General features: G+C 37.6%; 1 protein-coding gene across 5 annotated transcripts in view; it reads left to right on the top strand.

Annotated features, from left to right (window-relative positions):
* mast4 (microtubule associated serine/threonine kinase family member 4) overlaps positions 1 to 15,363 on the top strand; it is a 124,416-nt gene that overhangs the window by 78,752 nt on the left and 30,301 nt on the right. For 3 of the 5 annotated variants that reach the window (XM_042509472.1, XM_042509469.1, XM_042509474.1), the window contains 7 exons: positions 7,431 to 7,519; positions 10,127 to 10,196; positions 10,493 to 10,513; positions 10,950 to 11,028; positions 14,539 to 14,693; positions 14,775 to 14,850; positions 14,941 to 15,150. In XM_042509472.1, coding sequence (XP_042365406.1) covers positions 7,431 to 7,519; positions 10,127 to 10,196; positions 10,493 to 10,513; positions 10,950 to 11,028; positions 14,539 to 14,693; positions 14,775 to 14,850; positions 14,941 to 15,150 — 700 coding nt within the window. The remainder of the gene's footprint in view (positions 1 to 7,430; positions 7,520 to 10,126; positions 10,197 to 10,492; positions 10,514 to 10,949; positions 11,029 to 14,538; positions 14,694 to 14,774; positions 14,851 to 14,940; positions 15,151 to 15,363) is intronic. The other 2 variants (XM_042509470.1, XM_042509471.1) reach the window with 2 other exon arrangements.

Raw genomic sequence — 15,363 nt, 5'->3', positions numbered from 1 at the left:
GGTGACAATAAAAATAATTTGTTTTTACTTAAGGGGGAGGATTATCAGAAAATTTAAAAAAAATAAACGAATAAATTACAAAAGAAAAATTGTCCAGAAAAGAATATTTATAATTGTTATGCCAAAATATTTAAAATCATGTTACAGAACAAAAACGTATACATATATTTTTCAACTTTCATCACTGTTTGGGGTAATTTTCCAGTTTGTTTTTGTTTTTTACTTTTATTTTTTTCTTATTTTCAGCTAATTGTCTTGTACCTTTTTATCAAATTCTTGCTAATTTTTTAGCCACGTGTTGGCAATTTGCTAATTTCCTTTTCTCCATGTTTTTAAAAGAAATCAAAGCAATTTGGTTTCATCAATCATATCATAAGCATAATTCGTACCCCTAAAAGAAAGCCATATAGGGCCACTTGTTTTGCTCTGTTTGGGAGCAAGTTTCAATTGAAAAATGTTCCCAAAGAATAACTAGAAAACTTTCACAATGCAGAGTTTCAAGTTCCACTTCCAGAAATGATCAGAATAAAAGATAATAAGTTTAGCAGCATTAGTAGTTGCATTAGAAGACTCAAAACAATTGGAAAATATTAGTATTACAGCTGTCAACAATTTGTCATCAGAGAAGTGCCAAAGAATGGAAGTGAGAATGGAAGACGTGAAGTTAGATGCCAAAAAACATCTTGCATAAGCAAAAGTCACTAGTATGTGCAGCTTACAGTGGATGATGTTAGTAAATAATACAGGCACCTGAGTGCAGAGTGAGAGAATTTTTATATTGCTATTGAGCTTTTGAACTGTATATGTTGCTGTGCCAAAACATGCAAATTAATTAAATCAAAAACTCTCAGTAAACTGGCACACCAGGATGCTGATGATGGTGTGGTGAAAAGGCAATTCAGTTTTCATTAAGTTGGCCTAAGTTCTAAATTTTATTTAGATTTATTTGATAATTATACATATTTCAAATTAATTCAGATAAAGACATTGTGGATCCTAAATCAAATAGGGTTTTTTTTCGTGAACTGAAAGGCAGACACATGACTTTATGATTTCCATGAATTTCACTGGTATCTAAAAGAAAATAAAAAAGTACAAGAAAACTTTGCATGAAAACTGGTGTATCAGCAAGTGTTTACTGTGCTTTAAGGGGAAAGATCAAAGTTTGCCTCAGTGCCTTTCAAATTTTTTTGTAAACTGCACACCGCTTTGGTTTATCTTTAAGTCAAATATTGTACAGAAAAGTAAACTTTTCATAAAAACACTCCTCTTTAACACATGCCTCCAAAAATCTGGTAACTTGCTGTGAAAGACACGTGCCACTGGTTTTATTTTGTTTGTTTTACCTTTGGTGGTGGTGTTGTCACTATATTGAAATTTCTAACTTCAAAACAGTATCTTGAAAAATATTGATATTCAGTTCCATTTTTGATACCGCAGGGCAAAATTGAAATTGAAGACATAAAATTAAGGTAAATATACCAAGGCTATAAAAGCATTTATTATGCTGCTGTTTTGGACAGGACTCCCCTAAAATTCTGAAGCTGAATCTCAATGGGACTGTTCCTGGTCAAATATAGGTGAAATACAAAAGTAAATAAAAAAAGAATTTAAAAAAACGTGACAACGAAGAGTAGCAGAGAACAGCAGAATGACTGGAATAAGCATGGACAATAACAGAGAGCTTGTATTTTGAGTAATGAAACTGTTATTATTATGAATCTGTATCGTTTTAGGTTTTTGCTCCCGTGTGCAACATTACATAATACAAAATTATTAATTCAATTAAATGCAAATATATCATAGTTGGATGACCAGTCTCTTGCAGGTCAAATCACATTAAACTTTCAATTCAGAAATTCCTGACCTCTGTTTAAAGGTCATTTTTTCTGCAACTTGAAACATCATCAAAAGTTTGCATCCTCTAATTTATAATCATAAGAGCACTGATCCAGAGTAACCACTGATTAGTTAATATTTCATCTCTGCACATTTGTTTGTTGTCTATTCATCATCACATTAGACATGAGTACGGGGCTAATTGCTCAGTTATTAAGCTTCTCCCTCGGTCCGCAGATATTTCTGGTTTCATCGTTACATCGATGCATCAAATTTGTGGGAAATTACGCGAAGATAATCAACACCAACAGGAGCCCAAAAATCATCCACAGGCCTCTTGTGTATCACTCTTTTGCACTAATCCTCCCAAAGACCTACACTTCGTTTAGTGTGATTATCTGCTGTTTGTCATTTAATAATATCTACCCAGGTCTGGTTTGTATATTCTGTGCTTGTGCAACGTACACACAATATATAACTTAAAAATAGTATTAGTAGTGCAGCTAAAACTCACTACACAAAGGATAAATTGGGGTTGCTTGAATCTTGAAGATTTGTCAACTTGATTGCATCAATTATCATATAAATTCTCATGGATCAACAGACCACAAAATAAATAACTTGCTTAACTTAATATATACATACACATAATATACTATGTATGAGAATTGGAAATCTGCTGGAGGTGCATAGATTATTTTAGATACCTGCTGGACTTGACCTCACTGGCACCAAACCTTTCTATGCAACAACTTTTGGGATGTGAAACGCAAACAAGATATCATCTGAATGGTGCAAACTATCAGAATGTTTTTTATCCATCAAAGTCTTTTGTAAGTTTCGGCTTTAGTGTATTATCAGGGTGCCTTCACACCTTACCTCTTTGGTTTGGTTAAAAAATGCATGTCGTTTTGCCTGGTTAGTACACAACATTTTGTAAAAGCTGTCAATAGACCCCTGATGCGAACCAAACAATTGTACGACCACCACCTAAAAAACAAACAAAAAAAAAAGTGGCTCTCAGTCTGCCTCTAACTTGGGTGCGGTTTGTTTTTGGTGTGAAAGCAAATGAACCAGCCAGGGGATATCAAAGCAGATGTGTGATTTTAGAATGCTTTCAAAAGCTAGTCTATTAATAAATCCTTCTGCTGATTGTGAAATCCACCTGCAGTCTGAAACTTGATACAGATAATCCTGATAGTCACCATAATTTCATTTCCCCCACATGGGTCCTTATGATGCAGGTTGAAAAAACACCAACACTGTAAGGTCAATGAGTTTTCTATCAGTTTGTATAACTTTTTTATTCCTCTTAGATCGTTTGGAAAAAGTATGAATAGGGACCACAACTAAAATGCGACAATGTTCATCCCAAATGAACTGAACTACAGCTGTGAAAGCACCCTTAATCTTTTGGAGCATAGCATGGAGTGTGGAGAGCCTTTTGCACATCATTATCAGCTCTTGTAAAAAGTTGCCAAACCCTTTATTATTGCTGAAGTGACATTGAAGCTGTGAGGGCTCTGCAGTGGCACCTGTAGGAGCTCTTCAGCAGTGTGCACAAAGAGATGAAGGCCATCTGCTTAAGCATCTCTGCATCATTGCAGAAGCCCAAGTGCATTTGAATTTTCTGGGCGATTAATGCTGCAAAACACGGACAGGCGAGCTGCACCTGCGACTGACTGACTAACTGACTGACACCCTAACTCTCTTTTGTTGTTTTCACTCTCTCCTGCATGAATGTTTTTCTGTATCTCTGTTGATGGACTAAAGATCTCTTATCTGTGCAGTAATGCAGTTTTATTGTTCTTCATAAAAGATATTTTTAGCTTTTAGCTTCTTTGTCCTTTTTTTGATGCCTATTAGCCTCCACAAAGAGGTGGTTAGTCTTCCTGGGTCCAACCCAAAAACAATAGCAATAAAAACAAGCAACAATTCAAAATCAAACAGTATCAACAAAACAAGAAAAGACAAATGTAAGAATCAGAAAATCACTCTACAATAGACTATAGAAGCTTACATTGACAACAAAATCATTGAAAATAAAAAGCCACAAAAAGAGAATGAAACAGCAGCAATTTAAGTTAACATCAATTTGAGATTCATACATATATGTTTAGTGACTATTTCCAAAGACATCTACTGTTGATCCATCTGAAATTGGATGTTGTTTACCCACAGTAGCATGGAAAGAACAGTGAAGAGCTATTTTTTTAGATGCTTTGCAGCTGCACTTGTCCACATGATTGAGCAGTGTAAGACAGAAATGACCGAATAATGTCAGTCATCAAGGTCATCTTGAAATTGCAAATCAGCCTTTCCTTTCAATCAAGACAATAGATTCTTTAACACCCAGTAATCTGATCAACTAACATCCAATTTAGTGACAAATAGCAGGGCAGAAGCGTCAGCAAGACTATTCCTACAACTGTAGGTTTAGCAATGTATGCAACACCAGGAGCAAACTTTAGTGGAGTTCTCTCAGCTCCACTGAAGTTTTGAAGCACAGAAGAACATTGAGTCATCAGCATACAAATAAACAGAGGCATTTTTAACAAGATATGGTAAATCACCTATACAAACTTCAAACAAAAGTGGTCCCAAGCAACTCCCTTGTGGAACACCACAAGATGTTTTTTTTTTCCTGTCAGAAAAACTGCCTTTGTCGAGGCAGAGTAGGGATGTCAGTCACAACTTCACTTTCTTCTGAGATGCATAGAGAAGGGAAAAGTCTGAAGAGAAACTGAAACTCCCATTGAAAAATACCTGCTGTGTTCTGCCAGAGGTGTAACTCTGTATATGAAAAAACAACTAAACAGGACTGAAGGTGAATAGCAATAACATTTAAGTATGGTAGTAAGAAAACTATAGTATGGTACTATGTTCATTAAAAGCCAAAGTAAAATCCAGAAGCACAGGCGCACAAGTCAAGTCAAGTCAAGTCAAGTCAAGTCAAGTCAATTTTGTTTATGAAGCCCATTATCACAAAACACTGTTTGCCTCAGAGAGCTTTACAGCATACGACATCCCTCTGCTAGACCCTCACATCACCTAAGGAAAAACTCCTGAAAAAGAACCCATGAAACGGCGGGACAAAATGGAAGAAACCTCAGGACGAGCAGAGGATGATGGGGGATCCGTCTTCCAGGACGGACAGACGTGCAAAAGATGTTGTAAATAACAATTGAATTACAATTATGACAAAAAGGAAAGAGAAAGAGAGAGGGGGAGAGATGCACAGCAATACTGGTAAAAGACACTCGTATTACAATAATGATAGGTGTAAAATGACTAAATGCATATATATAGATATAGATGCATATATATAGATAGCAAATGATCTTATGTGCAAATATTGTGGGTGTTAATAAGAGTCCCATGCGTATATTGACAGTGGAGGCATGACTCATAATAAAGGCAGTAGAAGGTGGAGTCAAGCATGGTCACGGCAACGGCGCAACCAGGACCCACAACACAGGCGTAGCTTCAGACAGGACCACAGCAACAGCAAAACAAAGACCACGATCAGGGCGAGCCGGGGGTACAGTATCAGTCCAGCCACAGCACGAGCACGACCAAATGCAGGGTCACAGCACCAGCACAGCTATCACCACGATCAGGCGCAGCCAAGATTACAGCCAGGATCCGGGAAAACTAGGAAACAAGGGAGCAGCAATGCTCTGGAGAGGCAACGGAGTTAGCGTAATGCATTAACTTCAATATTCAAACACATAGAGAAACTGAAAAATAAACTTCTTTTTGTGGTGTTTTTTATTATGCGCAGAATGAAAATAATTGTTGAATAACATCTTAAAAAATCAGTTGGAAATGGTTCAGTTCTCTGAGGAGGTTATGTAACAGGATGTCATTGAGTCTCTGACCTTGAATTGAATTCATGTTCTTCAGGCATTATGTGCTTCCACTGACAGCCTCTAATTTGAAAGTATAAACCCAGGTCTAATCGGGATGTTGAACACTGAAGTTGAAGTTGAAATAGTTCATTTTTCTCTCAAGGTTAAAAACTGGGCTACATTTATGAGTCACATGTTGTTGATTGCAGTGGTCCCCCGTGAGTCACACTTCTGTATTAACATGATCAACAAACATAAAAGGGTTCTGAATGCTGTACACCGAATGTGCGTCTGTGGTGACTGAGACAGAATGTTCTTGTTTTCACAGCACTGTACGCACCAACATTTACTGTCGGCTCCTCACTGTGAACACACGCTCAAGTACATTAGAGGGCATGTTTCAGCGATGTGATAGAGCATTTCTGTCAGTGTTTGTAAGGAGTTTTGGATGTGCAAAGAGTTGGTAGAGGGGGCTCTCTTTCTGTTATAGGAATTGTTGAACAAGGCCACAACTTGACTGTCAGCAGAAAATGTTTAGAAAAAACAAACTTCAAGTGTTTCCATCATTACAAGTGACATTTAAAGGGTCAGTTCATCACCATTTAAAAAATACACATTTTCCCTCTCCTTTAGTGCTATTTATTAATCTAGATTTTTTTTTGTGTGTGTGTGTGTGAGTTGTTGAGTGTTGGAGATATCAGCCATAGAGATGCCTGCCTTCTCTCCACTATAATGTAACTAGATGGCACTCAGCTTGTGGTGCTCAAAGTGCCAAAAAAATACATTTGAAAAATTTAAAAGCAATGTCTCTGAAATGCAGAAATCATGACCTGTTAACTCAAGATAATCCACAGACTTTGTTGTGAGAAGTTTATTGGAGGAACTATTCTAGAGTAGATGCATGATTCTTCTACAGGGTTAAACAGCTGGTGGGTGTAGTTCAGTAGACGGAAAATAATTCCTATAAAAATGCTCATAACGAGGTCTGTGAGATTATTTTGAGTAACCAGCTCATGATTTCTAGAAAGAGACATTGCTGTTGAATGTTGAAATGTACTTCTCTGTTTTTTTGAGCACCACAAGCCAAATACCATCTAGTTCCATTATATTAGAGAGACGGCAGACATGTCTACAGCAGATTTCACCAACACTTGGAAACTCACACCAAAGCAATCTTGATTGATATTTTGCAGTCAATATCAAATCTGTTTTGTTTTTCCCCAGAGAGAAAAAATATTTTGCAAAATTGAAGTCATGCTGGTCATTATAGAAAGTTGTTGTTGATACTTTACAAAAGTAAAGAAGGCTCTATTAAGCAACATTATATCGAAGTGTGAAATTTAACCACCGTTGAATAATCGATTGAAATTTTAAGTTAACCACTAAAGGTGGAGACATGTAATATTTTTCGCTTTTGAAAAAGCATTTATTATTTATTATTTTTCAGAAACTTTTTACAGATTCACAAATTCTGATACAAAATATATGACTTTCTTTTTTACCAAGAAAGCCAAGGTAGAGGTTTTGACCAACATACAACACTAAATTGCAAGGTCACCAAAGGAAACAAAAGAAAAGGCATAACATCAACATTATCACATTAAAAAGTTGAAATAATAACATTAAAAAGTTGAAATAGTAGTCAGAAGAGTTCAGATTTTTGCCTGTCAATTACGAGATATGTGATTGGTAATTTCTTTGTTTATTGACACTGCCTAATTTTTGTCTCTGGTTTTGCAGCTGCAGAACGAGCAACAGAAAAAGCCTGATAGGGAGCGGTCAGTCTTCAGGTTTACCGCGACCTCACTCCCCTCTCTCAACCTTGACAGGTAAGTATAACGGTACGTGTGCCTTGTCTGTGAATTAATGTGGAAACACCCTTTCCTGTCATACATGTTAATTCACAATGTTCTTGAGGAGGAATGCAGTCCATTGTTATGCAGAATAAAGTCATTTGGGGAAAAAACACATTGAAATGCAGAGTCTTTAAGTGTACGATCCTCCTGTGCTTTCCTTTTTATAGCTTAAAACCAGCACTTATATGACACCCTCATTTGATATTATCAGACAGACAAAAGAAGAGTTAATGCACACACTGAATATCATTGACTAGCTCTAACAACATAAATGCAGGGGCTTGTCTGCCACAGAAAGCAATTACAGAAAGCAAAGCACTGAAAGTAGTCATCAAACTATTATTACAGTAATAGTCTTTGCCGGGTCAGCGTTGTGATGTTTGGGTGAGAATAAAACCGTACAGTGGTGAGTGGAAGGGCAGTTATTGTGCTGGCTGAGGAAGTGCTGGCCTGCAGAGAGGAAATGCACAGGAGCAGAGGGAGGGCAGGCCTCATTTACCACAGGGCGTTTTATTTCCTGCCATTGGTCAGCAAAGTTAGAGCCGCAACTCTCAGTGTTTGGTCTGTATTTCAACTTAACGTAAGGGGTCCCTTCTTTAAGATGGACTCAGAAAGCCACAATTTTGGGAATGAATGTGTTCAGCACTGGGATGACCTAACACTGTGGCTCAGTCGTTATATTTGTACCAAAGGTAAGAAAAACCTCCTTTCAGCTCCATTCATAGCAGTCATCTAACTGATGTATACACTCATCCCGCTGTTAAATTAACATTTTTACCTGTTTGTGTGTTTTTTTAAGTGAAGTCGCATATTTTTGTGTTCCTAACGTTTAATTTTAACCTGTGAAGAGTGCATGGGCTCTTTGTGATGTGTGCTTTAAATAAACTGAAGTTTAAGCTGCATTTTAGCAAAAGCAACATAAAAGAACGGCCTTCTTCTCTCCAGCACCTGAGTTTTTATAGCAACATCAAGGCAGTTTTCATAAGTTATGTGCCTGTCAGGCTTTTCCAGGTTTACAGCTATCACTACGTGCCTCAGAAGTTTAACCATTTAGGATCAGTGAAGAGAGAGTATTAAACTACGCTGTGCGCTGCCAGATTCAGGCATCACTTGTTTGACATTTAGGCACATTTTGGCACTCTGTGAGGCTTTTAAAAACAAATTGGCTATTACACACTGTTTCAGAAACTACTGGCAAATGTAAGGCAGGAAAAGAGATGACATTTGACAAACAGGCTTTCTGGTCGGCTGGAAAATGTCCACATCAGTGTGCATTCAGTGAATGTGCTGTTGATGAAAACGATACTTGGGAATGAGGTCTGGGTGTATTTAGTTTGCCGAGTTGCTGGCCTTGATTCTAACTCTCACAAAACTAGTGCACTGTAGCAACTGCTCTCTAAACCTACTACTGCAGTACGCTGATGATTAGTATGGCAGCTTTGAGGCCTTCAAAAGATAGTTTTAGGTCCACATGAGAAGCATTCATCTATAGCTGGGAGCTTTCACAGTGTCAGTGGGTGGGAAGCATAACCTATGCAAACTTAATGTCAGTTATGGTAAATATTAAACTATATCAGTAAAGTTTTGTTTTGCTCTTGCTTTTACAGCTGAAACGTTTACTTGATAAACAAAAATATGCAGCAACTACCTGTATTTTAATAATCATTCAGTGTTTCCCACAGAATTGGAGTGTATGTGTGGTTGTAGCTGACCACAGATGGTGGGAGTTGGAGGGTTAAAGGGGATATTTAAAGCAAACTTTAAACTTAAGTATCCCTTTGTATCTGTGTCCCCTCTCTAAATTCTGAGGTTTTTGGGGGGTCAGTGAACACAGTGCAGGTGAAGCTCTCCATGAGTTCTTTTTATCCTCAGCAACAGTTTGTGATTTGCGGGGTGAATAGTTAATCTGTCGATTCATTCAGAGCTGATCAGAACAGATCGATGCATGAGAGGAGCAACTGCTGTTAGTGAAAGCAAACTTTTAGACCAAGCAGAATGAATAGTTAAGTTTGACTTTCAATGCACCTGCTGTTCAGTCTGTGCCCAGAGTACGCTATGCGCTCTAAGTGTGGGGTGAATGAATAACCGAACGGTATGTATATTTCAAAAGCACTCCTAATGAACAGTTTTGCCAAACACTCCCCATTTCTAGACTAAATGTTGGTGGGTAAAAAGCTTTGGGCTTTAGGGAAGTTGTTGTGGACATGTCTTCTCCTATTTTCTGACCAAATGACTAATGAAGAGAGTAATCTGCACATTCATAAATAATGAATATATTATTTAGTAGCATCCATGTTGGTTTTTTTATTAAAATTTCTGTAGCACTTGGAGGTATGTCACTTGGATTGGCTGCATCACTTTTTATCCTCTCCGAAAGATTTCAGGGAAGTAAAAATGCTCGGACATCATACAGATTTGCAATATTGACTGATCCATGATCATGTAGCCATCAGTGGTTTACTGCAGTTAATCAGTCTTTTTTTTGGCCTCAAATTGTAATAGGAATCCAGTCTTATTGAATTGTTTTGCTTGCAGTTTTTTTCCCTTTTTAATTTGTTATTTCTTTGTGTTTTCTCCCAGGAACAAGCCCTCAAGACAGTCCAAGAAATTTCTCTCCCAGTGCCTCTGCTCATTTCTCCTTTGCACGAAGGTATACAACACTATGGATATTGACTTGATTTGCAACAAAACAAATCAGCCAGTCAAGACGAGAGGAGATATGTCAAATATGAATTCTTTAAAAAAAAAATTTTAAAAAGTGTATGCTGTGCTCTGAACTGTAGCCATTCAACAGTGTCAGCTAATAAGGATGTAAATATTTACAAGTCTTAATATTCAGCTTTTCGAGTCTATTTTTGATTTCTACAACATCAATATGTAATTTATTTCATACCATTTCTCAACATGATATCATGTAATTATGTATTTTTTTATTATAATCCACAGTCATTGCCACAGAGCAGACAGGTAACTTCATATTAGGCTTTTTTTTGCCCATTGGATTTTCATAAACCCACATATGTCCCAAGTCCACTTTATAATTCATACAGTTCATTAGTATATCTCATCCTAACTTTATTTTACATCACTCTAGCATCTAGTTTCAGTTCAGTTCTACATTCAATTATTGTTTTCTGTTTCCAGCTTTTCTGTCTCGTCTAACTAATAGAATAATTTTGTACAATAGCAAAGAGCGGTCACCATTCATCCAAAACCATCATCAGGATTGTAGGAAATTATTCACGTTTTGAATGCAAACATGGCAGTTGTGCATATTTCATGTTTATAAAGACAATTTTGCAAATTTGTCTTTGGACAAAGACACTTGCAAGCATGATAATATATTGATCATTTAAGGAATTCAGATTTAAGTGAAGTATTTGTCTTTGCCATTGTGTGACAGGACCGATGGTCGCCGCTGGTCGTTGGCCTCCTTGCCCTCCTCTGGATATGGAACCAACACACCCAGCTCTACTGTTTCTGTAAGCATCATGCACGTACGCAGTCTGACACAAGTGGCATCAACACATGGAACAGGTCAAGCTAATCCATTTCAGCTAAACATTATGAAATATATCAAATTAACAGAGTAGTAAAAAGTAGGGTTAAACTGGTTACACTATTTTTTTATTTATTTTTCTGGGAGTACAATGGCCCTTTCCTTCCTTCCTCACCTCCCCCTTGCTTCTGGCCCCCTTGCTCGGATCACACCAATCTTCAAACTTGACCATTATTATAATCTCAGTTATACCCCTGTAAAGCTTCCTGACTGCATCTTGCAGGATTGAGATGTCATCTCTGTGACAAAATCTGTTCGCAGTCAGACATATAAACACCTGGCAAAATACTCTTCTATAGTAGCAACCACACACGCACGCACGCACACACGCGCGCGCACGCACACACACACACACACACACACACACACACAAACACACAAAGTGGAAACAATACCAGCCCCGCTGACACTGGTATTAATGCTGTCACCTGTTGTTAACTTCCTCCCAGGGCTGTTTCTTTATAAATCTGTCAGGTAGGGAAAGGTCAACTTCTCCTAAATATCAACGTAGTTTTCAGCCTGACATTTGGAGTTAAGTTGTATTAACGACATGACTTAATATTTCAGATATGATCATGACTTTTACAAATATTGACAGAATAGACTGCTTCCCAGACCCAAATCTTATATCAGTTCAGAGTCTTTAAGGTGGAAAGCTTAAGAAAATCGTGAAGTGTTGAAATGTTAAAGAGATAAGATATCACTTCATTCATCCCGTGGAAAACTGTTGTGCAGCAGTTGCAATACACATTAGGAACGAGTACAAATATTAGACTGTAAATGTAAACATAAAATAGGATGCAAATTCAAAATATGCAAATGCAAAAAAAACAGGTTAACATTAAGAGATTCAGACATTTTTCTACAACTCTGCTTACCAGCTGTTACATTAAAATTCATCAGCGACTGATCTACCTGCTAGCTATTTGTCTGAAATTGACTTGTGGCCTCAAGTTAATAGCTTACATATATAGAGAAAATCGTGCCTCTCTGTTGGTTTTTATGAATATGAAGAAGACACAGTACGCAACTTATTTTTTAAACATCCAAAATGATACAGAGAAGTTTTTCTTTTTCCTTAAAAACAAAACACGCAGACATTTAGAGAGGCAGAATGTGAACAGCCAAGATTTCTTTTTTGTAATTTCAGCCATTTCACTTGATGGACACAGCATCAAGAAAATTTACCATCAGCAGCTGTTGCTGGCAAAATTAACAGGCTTAAACTTTATCTTGCCACAGGTTATTAAGACATGATTCATTCAAATTAAAACCACAGCTCTTGCAATTCAAAAAATTGTGCTCCTCCAAATTATGATTTTGAAATTTAAAAAAAAGATCATTTAGCTCTAGTAAAAGTCACATTCACTGCTAACACATAATGGGAAGTTGCCAGATAGAAATCTGCTTGAGTCCCCTTGAAGAACAAATTGGAGGTAAAATGACTTTAATGCTGAGTTCAGTATTTGTCGTGGTGTTTATCCTTTTTGTGTCTGACTCACAGAAATGACAACACTTCACTGTGTATGAGAAGCAAAAAGATTTGTTCTGGGCTAAACATGACTTCAACATTAGGCACGCACACAAAAACACACTCCCACACGTTTCTCTCTCACTCTGTTATTGTGACTCGTTCCTCTGTCTGCATCTCTGTTTCATTTTACTGAACACAATATATCCACATTTATAGGAAGCAGACAGAGCCGCAGAGCATTTACATACAATACATGTACACTAACATTCACAGGAATTACACTGTGCCATGGGGATTACAAACTGCCCACATTGATGTTGTGTTTTTGTTTTGTTTGGTGTTTGGTCATGTCGTATGTTTCCTGCTATTCACAGCATCTGTGGAAGGAAGCATGTCTTTGTTTCTCTGTGAAACATCAGTCATAGTAGAAAATGGTTTCGGTATGTAGTTAGGGCCAGGATCATAGTTGAGTTGTTCAGTACAACAGTTTGATTTCTTGCGCAAGTAAAAAGTAAAAAGCATAAACTATAAATGCAATGCAAATATGTCATCAGGAGTTGTGTCTGGTGGCCAGTAATTAGCATATTAAGGATGTTTTTAAGGAATAGATAATTTGTGATACAGGTGTATTAGCCTTTTTGGTAAGAGTTGGTAGAGAAGATTGTTACCACTCTCATTATTAAGAATAATGAATTATTAATAAATTAATCTCAGCATTAAGGAGAGACAGCTAGCATGGCTCTGTTTGAAGGTTAAAAAAAATCTGTCTACCAGCACATCCACAGCTCAATTATCTTAATAATTATCTTAAATAAATCTGTAAAAAAGACAAAAGAAATGTAAAACAAGTTGTAGAGTAGCTGTTTCCCCACTGTTTCCAGTCTTTACGCTATGCTAAGCTATTCACCTGGCTGCAGCTTCATATCTATACATTACCTATAGGGCTGTCAGTCTTAACATATTAATTGTGATGCGATTAAGGTGCAGCATAATGTGTGTTTTCTGTTGTTTTTTTTTTTTAATTGCATGCTGCAATTTTGTCCCTTCAACACAACCTAGTCAAGCTGCTGCAGCAGTTTTCTGCTTCCTGCTGCTGCAGTGCTGGAAAATGAAGGCACTACTGCACTTTTCAATGGCTAATTTTACTTTAAATACAAAACAAAACAAACAAAAAAAAAAACAGATGGTTCAGCTGACAAGTAAAAAGTAATATGCACCTTGTGTCAAACAGAATTATAATATCGGCAGGGTACTTTGAGTCTGAGCTCCGTCTGTGAGCTGAGCACACAGGTGCAGCTTATCAGAATCAACAGCATCGCCAAAGCCGGCAAAGCATTATTTTTAAGTGTGTGCATCGCCACAGACCTGCGGATAAAACTAAATCCACAAAGTTAAAGAAAGCGCTTGCTAAATGGGAGGCAACTGACTGCAGGCCAGTGAACGTCATGAAAGACTTTGGTCTAAGGGTGGACCTCAGGTTGACAAACACTGTATTTCACAGAAAAAGATCTTTGAAATTGTCTGAAATTGTCTTTCTAAAAGAAATACATGTAAAAGTCAAGCTCATGAGGTAAATTTCTTTAGATATATTTGATTCCTAATCACGACACTCTGGTAAGAAATGCATAACCTTGTTAATATGGACTTTTGCATTTTGAAATGCAGAATAATGGAATTTTAAACGATTACAAATAAATGTTGAAATTCAGCGATTAATCCCAAATTTAAAAATTAATCATTTGATAGCCATAGTTACCAATCTTCTCATATAACTCTTGGCTAGAAAGTTAAATAATTTTTAACTGTTCCTTAAAATTTGGCAGGTACTTGAGGGGAAACTGTAAAAGCACAAGAAAATCTGTCAGCATTTTTTTTTCTTTTTTTTTAATCCACACACAGAAAAATTCTGTCTTTTTTTTTTTTCTTTTCATGTTGAATATATATGTGTTTCATTTCCAGTCATCCTGTTCATCACAGGAGAAGCTGCACCAGCTGCCCTTCCAGCCTACGCCTGATGAACTGCACTTCCTCTCCAAGCACTTCTGCACTGAGAGCATCTCCGGGGACGAATGCCGCAGAGCGACGGCCATGCGACCCCGCTCACGCAGTCTCAGGTATTTGTACCTCTACAAATGAACATCCTGCATAATATTGGTGCTACTCAGGCATTGATTTGAGTCCATTTTGTTTTTCAGCCCTGGACGTTCTCCATCGTGTTACGACCATGAGATTATCATGATGAATCACGTCTACAAGGAGCGGTTTCCACGGGTAAGCGCTCACAATATGTTTACTCCCGCCACGTCTGGTCATTAATTAGATCATGCATTACCTAAGCGACACCTTCCTGTGTTCCTGCAGGCCACGGCTCAGATGGAGGAGAGGATTCAGGACATCATCCGCAGCAACTCTCCGGAGAGCGTCCTCCCTCTGGCAGATGGCGTGCTCGGCTTTGCCCACCACCAGATAATTGAACTGGCCCGTGACTGTCTGGAGAAGAGCCGGCTAGGACTCATCACCTCCAGCTACTTCTGCGAGCTCACTGACAAGCTGGAGAGGCTGGTCCAAGAGGTGAGGGAGGCTTCATAAATACATGTAAAGTGTTTTCAAAATCAGTGTACCAATAAATTTCAGTTTTTTACAGAAAATGTGCATGGAAATGTGGAGTTAGAAATGTGCAGTTTTAGGTCTTTACTGCAAGAGGTCCCAGCCCCAGTTTGTGCTTCATATTTATTTTATTACATTTAGTCAGAGATAAGCATCTGATATTTGAGAAAATAATTG

This window comes from Plectropomus leopardus, chromosome 20 (genome assembly GCF_008729295.1).
Source record: "Plectropomus leopardus isolate mb chromosome 20, YSFRI_Pleo_2.0, whole genome shotgun sequence".
NCBI lineage: Eukaryota > Metazoa > Chordata > Actinopteri > Perciformes > Serranidae > Plectropomus > Plectropomus leopardus.
This window is presented reverse-complemented; position numbering and strand designations above follow the sequence as displayed.